The sequence below is a fragment of the Mus pahari genome, chromosome 10, assembly GCF_900095145.1.
Source record: "Mus pahari chromosome 10, PAHARI_EIJ_v1.1, whole genome shotgun sequence".
NCBI lineage: Eukaryota > Metazoa > Chordata > Mammalia > Rodentia > Muridae > Mus > Mus pahari.
Genome location: NC_034599.1, coordinates 104,577,076 through 104,586,848, shown reverse-complemented (window position 1 = coordinate 104,586,848; position 9,773 = coordinate 104,577,076). Strand labels below are relative to the sequence as shown.

The 9,773-nt window shown below is 43.9% G+C and overlaps 1 protein-coding gene across 11 annotated transcripts in view; it reads right to left on the bottom strand.

Annotated features, from left to right (window-relative positions):
- The window catches only part of Lrrfip2 (LRR binding FLII interacting protein 2), a 96,289-nt gene that overhangs the window by 9,197 nt on the left and 77,319 nt on the right, over nucleotides 1-9,773 (bottom strand). For 6 of the 11 annotated variants that reach the window (XM_029542856.1, XM_029542859.1, XM_029542857.1 and 3 more), the window contains 4 exons: nucleotides 9,054-9,146; nucleotides 6,927-7,019; nucleotides 1,247-1,348; nucleotides 883-1,015 (listed from right to left, as the gene is read on the bottom strand). In XM_029542856.1, coding sequence (XP_029398716.1) covers nucleotides 883-1,015; nucleotides 1,247-1,348; nucleotides 6,927-7,019; nucleotides 9,054-9,146 — 421 coding nt within the window. The remainder of the gene's footprint in view (nucleotides 1-882; nucleotides 1,016-1,246; nucleotides 1,349-6,926; nucleotides 7,020-9,053; nucleotides 9,147-9,773) is intronic. The other 5 variants (XM_029542861.1, XM_029542866.1, XM_029542865.1 and 2 more) reach the window with 2 other exon arrangements.

Genomic DNA, 9,773 nt, shown 5'->3' with positions numbered 1-9,773 from the left:
AGGCCAGCCTGGTCTACAGAGTGAGTTCCAGGACAGCCAGGGCTACACAGAGAAACCCTGTCTCGAAAAAAACAAACAAACAAAAAAAATGTTTGGTTTGTTTTTTTTTTAGCTTGAGTGGTTTTTAAGTGTGAGCTTATAAATGACAATGTCATGTTCAAGGTCAGAGGTGAACATGCCTGCAGGATCTCTCCTCTGCTCACCTGCATCCTTTACCAAAGTGCTCAAAAATCAATTATATTTCTAGAATTCTACATGAGACAATATGCTTACAAACTTTAAAATATTTCAACCTATGTTGTTCCTATAGTACCTCACATCCCCTTAAGAAAACTGTACACACAAAAACAAGGTAAAGGAGAAAAAAAATTAAATGTAAACTGATCTATTTGTGCTGTTTTTCTTACCCTAGTGTAAGATTCATTGTAGGGCAACATTTGAGCTGGGCCCCTTTGTGGCTTCCTGGAGAGAAGCTGTCATCCCATTCTCCAGGGTCACTCTCCAGCCCTGCTCTGGAAGTCACACTTCACTCAGTATGGTCTGTTCCATCATCAATCTCTTGTTATGAAAAGTGGTGGCAAAGTCCTAGGATAAGCTTAAAATCTAAATCCATGCGGGCCAGGAAGAAGCTAAGCATATGCTGGGAAGTCCTACCAGCCCTGAGCTGCCTCAGGATGGGCACACTAGACTCTGCACAAAGTCTATTTAAGGAAAAGTCAATGTGTATAAACCTGCAGTGCTCCCTCATGAAGACTCCACTGCTGGTTTCCCAGGATCAAGAATGTCTAAGGGCAATGTGTCCAGATTCCTTCTTGGAACCTATCCTGACCCCAGCTGGAAGCCCGACATCAATCCAAGCCTAAATAGCAAGTAGTGTCTCACCTAGTGGCCCTTCTCCTGCTGACTCCAAGACCTGAGCAGCTTCCTGAGACACAGCAGTAATGGCTCCAACCACAGGCTCATGATGGACATCACCATTGGGAGTGCTGTCTGGGATTATAACTAAGCCATGTTTCTGTGGAGAAGGAAAAACTTAGTATTACAAATGATAACCCACACAGAAACTAAGTTCTATTGTGGCATTTCTGCGACAATGTTTGTTTGCCATGGGTAAAAGCTAATAAATTAGTTATGTGATATACCTCTGTGGAGGAAACGGCTCAATCAATCACCATATCAAGGCTGTTGTTTATGGTCAGAAAAGAAGTAAGGCAGGAGGAGGGGCAGAAGGCCCAGGCTGACATACCTCTGCTGTGGTCACTGTCTGCCGCAGGTCAGCCAGCTCCTCTCTGAGCACATCTCGCTCATTCCTGAGGCAGGCAATGTGTTCTTTCTGTTTCTCTAGGGCCTGGTTTTAGGCAAGGTAGCAAGGGCAAGAACAGCATAGAAAAAGAGCAAGAGAAAGGTAACTGATCCAATAAGCAGGAAGGCCTACAGGCAGGAGGTTAGAAGCATGGGACAACGGCCAGGCAGTGGGGGAGCAGCCCGTGTGCACAGCTGGGGAAGAGTTTAAACAGAAGCGGGTTCATGCATGAACTTGGCAAGACATGCTCGTCACATGAAGACCATCTTTACACACAGAGTCCCCTGCCTTACGTCCCCAGTATGTTTTTATTTGGCAAACAACAAAAACCACACATTCCACTTCATTTTATTTCATGTTAAACAAGACATGTTTAGTTAAAAATATGCTTAATGTTTTAAGATGAAATTAGTTTGGGAAGAAAAGTGAGTCTGGATAAATTATTTTAAATTACTGCTTGTTCCCCAGTGTTTGAGCAAAAAGTATTCAGACATCATCGGAATCTCCACAACCTGCTTATGTTAACTTAATTATACACGAGTCTAATTCGTTTGTTTTTCTGATACCATGATAAAATGAGAAAAAAAATAACAAAACAAACACAAAATGAACACTAGCCCAGCTGAGTAAGAGGTCAGGGGTTCAAATCTAGCCTTGGGGACCTGAAGTAGTCATCCAACACGTCTATCCGACAAACAGAAGGCCTAACAGCAGCACCTACCTCAGAGGCACGCTAGCCCTGGAGCGCTGCTTGCACTTGGCAAGTTAGAGTTTGGGAAAGGTGGGTGGCTCTGGCCCCACACTCCGACACCCAGGATGAGAAAGCAGGGTGCACCGCAGCCTGGCGGGAGCACTGGTTCTAAAGAATCCTTCTACTGCATACTTTTCATGCATTTAATGTTTTATCTCATCACCAGGTCAAAAGTGGTCATCTGCTTAGTTACTTGGTGGCTAAAAAGTGTTTCCTGGTTGCTCTTGCTGCTGAACAGAAGGTCTCATATTGCCTAGGCTGGACTTGAACTTGCTATGTAGTCCTGGGCCTCCAGTGTCTACCCACAGTGGGATAACAGGCATGTGTCCATCAACATGCCTGGCTCTGACTGGGTGATTTATACAAAGCCCTCATGGTGCTAGCCTGTGAGCACCAGCACTGTGCAGCACTGACTGTAGCAGAGGATAAATGACCTCATGGAGAAACTCGCCCTCTGCCCTCTGTCATGCACCACTCATCTCCCTGCCCAAAGTAGCCACCAAGGGATAAGATGAATGCAGTTTCCTCTGGCTCTAAAGCCCTGTCATGTGGCTTTACAGCACAGCCTAGAGAGGCTGCATTCTCTTCTTTCACGTTCATCCCGCATGATGCTGGGCAAGTGCCCCTTAGACAAGCCCTTCCTTACTTTTCACACTGTACCAGCAGTCTCTAACCTCTTCCTGTAAATAGTGGAAAGTCACACATCTGCTCTCTCTGCAATTACCTGTAAAGTGACGTGAGATTCCAGATTCTGAAGCCTTAAACATTTGCTGCTGGTGTCAATGCCCTGAACAACAAATAACACCTTAGAACAAGCCCAGGACACTTCCTGTTTGAACCCTATGGGATAGCTGAGTGTTGTAGGCACAGCGGTCACTCACCACAGGTTAGATGCGTGTTACAAAAGCACGGCATGCAGTTGTGCTGTAATCATGACATGTAGCCGAGGAGGTGGTCACTTTAACAATATGCTTGTCAATAACCCTACTGCATACAAAACCTCAGGAATAGACCAATCTCAAGAATTCCAACAAACACCAGTACGTGGCTTTTGTACCTCCTTCCACAATTATAGTACTGGGTTTTGTTTTACTTTTAGATTTTAAAATTTTCTCTTCCCATAATTACAGTTAGGAAAATAAAATATATCCTGTATATCTGTTCACTTCACCACAAAACTTGAAAGCTACTGAAATACCTTATAATTGGGTCAAATGTATTTATTTATTCTAGATATGAGATTCTCTGTATTGCCTGACCACATCCCCACCGCCCTGTGCCCAGGCAGCAACTGCCCCTGCTAAGATCAAAGTACAGAGTTCATCTGTGCAGAGAGCTGAATAATTCTTATCTTAGCAACAAAAAGCCAAACAGATGTGGAACAGGCTGCATACTATGCAACCAGTTAAATATCTGCAGTTATTGAAAATGAGAATTATCTATGGTTGGGTTTGCCAAGATCTCAGAGGCCTTTTATGTGCACTACTCGAGTCTAGGTGAGAGCCTGTGAGACGTGCAGGCCAGTGCTGAGAGGACTGGTGTCACCAGAGAAAGACGGGAGAGAAGGCTGTTTCCTAAGTCATTAGATTGTAGTCTTAGAAATGAAGCTAGAGATGAGCTCTGGGCGTTGAAGCAAAGAAAAAGGAAGCTGGACATGTGCATTCAGCCTGGTCCACACAGACTCTGTCTCAAAAAAAATCCCAGTCTAGAGCTATAGCTCAGTAATAGAGTGTTCGCCTGTCAGGGGTGAGCACCTGGGTTCCATTCCTAGGACTGGAAAGAGCAAAGAGTAAGAGCAGAGGACATAGCAGCTCCAGACAGAAAAGCACCAAGTGCTGGAGAAGAGATGGAGACAGTCCACCCTTGCCCATTGCTCGGGGGAATGTGGTCTACAGAATGGCTAGTGCTCAAAACCACTAAACAAGCCGGGCATGATGGCACATGCCTTGAATCCCAGCACTTGGGAGGCAGAGGCAGGCGAATTTCTGAGTTTGAGGCCAGCCTGGTCTACAGAGTGAGTTCCAGGACAGCCTGAGCCACACAGAGAAATCCTGTCTCGAAAAACCACAACAAAACAAAACAAAACAAAACAAAACAAAACAAACACCACTAAACACCACCACTAAACAGCATTACTAAGTGGCTTGGGGATAGACCCAGAATCACTGAAAGCAGAGCACAAAAGAGACATCTGCAGTACATGTCCACAGCAGGCAGAGATGGACGCTGCTGCCCAGGGGTCAGTAACAGATAAATCTGATACACAACATGAGGGAAATCCCATTCAGTTTCAAAAAGTAAGAACATTTGCTGAGTGGGGTGAAGGATGCCTGGAATGCAAGCACTGAGAAGGAAATGGGAAAGTCAGCCTGAACTAGATAGTAAGATCACACACACACACACACACACACACACACACACACACACACACACACGGAGAGAGAGGGGGGAGGGAGGGAGAGGGGGAGAGAGGGAGAGAGGTGGAGGGAGAGGTGGAAGGAGAAGGGGAGGGGGAGGGAGAGGAGATTGATTCATTAAATCTCATACATACTGCAATGCCGATGAAGCTTTAGGATCTTATGCTACTGAAATCAAGTAGTCATAAACAGGCAAGTGCTATACAACTGCACCTCAATGAGGAACCCATGTGGTTAACTCAGACAGGGTGGAGCAGTGGCTGACAGGGGTGAGGCATTATGGGTACAGACTGTAAGCTGGAGAGGACAGGAACATTGTGCATTGATGTGTTCAGTGGTTAAGATGGCAAATCATTATTTGTAATAGGCACAATGTAAAGAAAAGCTATGGTAGGGATAAATTTCTATTACAACTGGATGAACTTTCTGAGTTATGCTGAATGGAAAAAAAAAAAAAACTATGCCCAAAAATGTTACACACCGTAGGTTTCTATTTATACAACATTCTTAAAATGGCAAAATTACAGAGTGGATCTCAGGACTGGAGGGCAGTGGTAGATGGGTGTCTATAAAAAGGACAAATGGAGGTGGCTCTATGTTCTTCATTGTACCAGGCATGTTCTGGCTGTGTCACTGTACTACAGCTCTGCAAGATGTGACATTTGTGAGCAAAGGGGACACAGGGATATCTTGGTATCATTTCTTACACTTGAACATGAATCCTAACTTTCCTCAACATAAAAACATTTAATTTTTCAACAAAGCATTTATCAGTGTGTGTGTGTGTGTGTGTGTGTGTGTGTGTGTGTGTGGTGTATGAGTTAGCACACACACAACAGAGGTCAGAGGAGCACTTTGGAGTCTTCCCCGCTTCCACCTTCAGGTGGGCTCTGGAAACCAAGGCATCACGAACGTGCACAACAAGTACTTTACCCCTGAGCTACTGAAGTTTACTTTGGGGTTTTTTTTTTTTTTTTTTTTGGTTTTTCGAGACAGGGTTTCTCTGTATAGCCCTGACTGTCCTGGAACTCACTTTGTAGACCAGGCTGGCCTAAAAGTTCAATACATTATATCTTATAGACAATTTCAATAAATCCTCAGACAATTAAAAGCAAAGTGATGTATATCTTAACCATCAGCATGTACATTTCTTTCTTTTCTTCTTTTTGAGAGAGGTCATACTGTGTAGCCCTGGCTGGTATAGAACTTGCTACATAGACCAGGCTAGCCTTGAATTCATGAGATCCACCTGCCTGCTTTTTCCTCCAAGTGCTGGGGTCAAAAGCATGTGCTGCTACAGCCAGTATTGGCATGTCTTTTTAGTAGGAAAACAATGTCTGTTTTAGTGAGCTATTTTATGGGGCATGTAGTTTTACTCTAGCCAGTCAGCTTCTGTTCCAAGATAATCAGTTTAAAACACTAAGAAAATCATACAAATGAGAAGCCCTGGGCCTCCTGACCCATGAGATGGCTACCCTGAACAGTGTGTGCATTCTGAACTTTTTCTCTACCAACTGCCTTCTGCGCACCCACCCACAGCACCTCTCTCTCCCTACTCTGTACCCACCCCACATCACCTCACTCTCCCTACTTTGTGCACCCACCCACATCACTTCACTCTCCCTACTCTGTACCCACCCACATCACCTCACTCTCCCTACTCTGCGCACCCACCCCACACATCATTTTACTTTCCCAAGGAAAAACATTTATAAATACAGTAATTCACAATCACTATGTCCCTTGGGAAGATTTTCTAGGTTTTGATGAAATTTTGGAGACTTGGTAACTTAAGCTTCAAAAAATTATATAAAAGTGTCTTCAGTTCTTTAAACGTCTACCCTGTGAAAGTAGGTATGTGATGAATTTTTGCTGTTCAGCAGCATGCGTGGCGTGTACCCACAGCACTACACAAAACAGCAATGAGGAGGTTTTCCTTACCAGGCCCCCTCGGGCCTGCAGGGCTATAATTAGAGCTGGTATCACAGTTTGGCAGCTCTATGATCTTACATTCCTATCCATTTCCATAATTAAACTGAATTGTTGTAATCCCTTCCTATTTTATTCACCAACAATTTATAAGCTAACATTCTCCCTCCACCCCATCTTCTTTTTCAATCCATATTTTATAATGTAAGCATATCTAACTGCCCACGAAATTTGAATCAGATGCCTGTGGTTGCTGTGGGGTAAGAATCCTTATTATATGGGGAATGAAGACCACTTCTTTTAAAGGTTTCCATTTGTGAGCTTTGCAAGCATGGAGTCTGGAAAGAGAAGTTCTCTCTAGGCATACTACTAGTGTTTCCTAGAGAAGTGATTCTCTGTCTTCTGCTTATCCATACTGTCTAAACAGGTAATAATAGAAGGATGGCTTTTTGGCCATGTCTGAGTTAAATTCTCTTGGTCTATCCCTCAGGAATGAGCTTCTCCAAAGCCCCATCTCCTCTCATACCCCAATTGTTTTATCTTTCCAGAGCAGGGTCTCTTGGAGGTCAAACACCTCTTTTGTCATGGTGTCTACTTTCTGCTGGAGGCGCTGATTCTCCTGAAGAAGAGGGGGAGGAAAATAATAAAAGCAAAAAGAAAAAGGCAAGGGAGTTAGAAGAAGGAAAACAGAGGAGGTGGGGGAATTCTCCCAGGGAGGAGGGGAAGTCTAGGATCCACAGAAAAGGGAAAGGTGACAGCCACTGGCTCCTGGCTGGACTGCAGCAGTCAGCAAGGGAAGGCAGCAGGATGCAGCCAAGCATGAGCTGTGTGTTTGCAGTCCCTGGGTTGGATCCCCAGCACCACAAGAAAGGAGGGCAGGACAAATGTCAAAAAGGCGTCAGAATAAGCATTCCGCGCCCAGCTCTATCTGCACGCAGCTCTATGGCAGCCATCCAGCCCTCGCTCCTACGCACACACTCCTGCATATTCATTCTGTGATAACTGCCCTTCTACCCAAACAGGGAGCCACTTATATTTACAAAAGGAAACTTGTGTTTGCTTATGAACAAATAACCCTTTACCAGAGAGGAAACTGTATCTTTGTTACGTGGTGAAGCAGAACTAAAAAGACAAACATAACTCAGCTTGATCATTTTGATATCTGTTGGCAAAAACTAAAATATCAAGAATATCATAAAACATAAAACAACATTAGTTTTTAGAAAGATCTGATTTTAACACTTAGCTGTGCTCAACCGAGTCTTCTGGAGACTAATGATGTCCTAGTTAGCACTAGTTAGAATCCCCTGGGGGAGAAGTCTCAGGTGCATATACTCGTCTTCATCAGGTCAGTCTGTAGGCAAGTCTGTGAGAGACTGTCTTGACTGCTAACTGATGTGAAAGGGCCCCAACAGTCCTGCCTTCAGGTTCCTGCCTTGAGTTCCTGCCCTGAATTCCCTCAGTGATGGACTGTGACCTGAAAATGCAAGATAAATAAACCCTTTCCTCTCCTCCTCTAAGTTGTTTTTGGCTATCACAGCAACAGAAAGGCAACCAGAGCCAGTGTGTATCCCAGACCTCTTCCCATGGTTTCCCTATGTATCACTGATCAATGAACCAGCAACACTGCCCCTACTCGCACACTCTCCACTTGATTATGCAGATCTTAGTTCTCGAGACCTAAAGGTATTACATGTGAAACTCGGGTTTCAGTTGTGCATGATCAATAGATACTGACTTCCAAAGCATAGAAACTGAGAATATACAGACTAAGGCTTCCAAGTCTGTATCCAGCACCCTAGGCTTATTATCCAAGAAACTGGTGACAAATGACAAAACTCAAGCCTTACTATCTTCACATGGAATTCTTAATAAAAACCAAAACACTTTAGCGCAGCAGGGATGGCGGTGGACGGATGCCTTGACCACGTGCTGCGGCCCACCCTCCTTTACACAGGGATGCTGCCTCAGTGTGGCAGAGTTCCTCCACAGCGGAGAGCTGAAGCCCTGGGGTCTAAGTTAAAGATCTTGACAACTTCCTCCTTTTCTTCAGCTACCTAAAGTGTATCAACCTGAGTGAAGGTTAGAACTCTCACTCAAGAGTCGCGTCCTACAGCATGGCATACACTAGGACCCATAGAATATGTCATCTATAATGCCTCCCTTTCCAACTTCCTATGATATCTTCAGGAAAAAGTGCTTACGAATAAAAGACATTGGCCAAAACTCCCAGTTTTAAAGGAGGGAATTTTATAGAGTTGTTAAACATTCACTTTTTATGCTTGACTTTATATGTTATTTTCAAAAAATTTTGAGAGAGCCAATGTTGACTTCAAGTAAACTTCATAGCAGCAGTTCTCAACATGTATGTCATGGTCCCTTTAGTGGACAAATAACCTGTTCACAGGTCACCTAAGACTATCAGAAAACAGATAATAATATTACAAGCCATAACAGTAGCAAAATTAGTTATGAAGTAGCATCAGAAATAACTTCATGGTTGGAGGTCACCAGGCCACATAAGGAATTAAAGAGTCACATTAGGAAAGCTGAGAATACTGCTTTATAGGACTTGGACAGTCTTCCGACAAATACACCATCACCCTACCCAACTCCTTTTCCAAACCGAGCATCCCACAGCTGAAGCACGTACCTCGATGAGCTCGTCCCTCTGCCGAAGGCCTTCTTTGAGTTCATCCATCTTATGCTGCAGCACACTGCACATGTGTTTCTGCCTTTCTAACTCCTGTTATTAAGAAAAGGCGGTTGTTAAAGGTCATGGGATAGACACAAAGCTGAACATGAGTAATTTAACAGAGGTCAGGAGATCAGGTGTGACTGCTGTCGTTACAGAGGTCATGGGACAGACACAAGCTGATATGTGTAATTTAACATAGAGGTCCCGTGTGACTTCCAGAATCATACCTACCTAGACGGCTGACATGCGTGAAAAATGTCAAACTTGAAATCTCCATCTTGTATGATGAAGGAAGAAAAGCACAAAAGGGAAGGCAGAACGTAGGGATGTTTGTAAAAATGAGTAACTGTAAGGTAGAGGATTCCAAAATCCAAAAACAATACGGGAAAGTGGAGCAAGAGAATAGTTAAAATTGTTAGAATAGCAAAAGCTACCACAGAGTAAAGATAAGAATAACAATCTACCCAAGAAATTGTCATTTATGTCCAGAGTCAAAGATTTATTATGCTTTTCCCATCTGGAGAACTCCTAAAATAACAACAGTAACAACAACAAAACCCCACCCAGAAAAAGGAAAACCAGGATAAAGCCCAGGAAACAAGAAGGGAACAACTCCCAGACCACTCAGGCTCACAGGAAGAGAACAACTCCCAGACCACTCAGGCTCACAGGAAG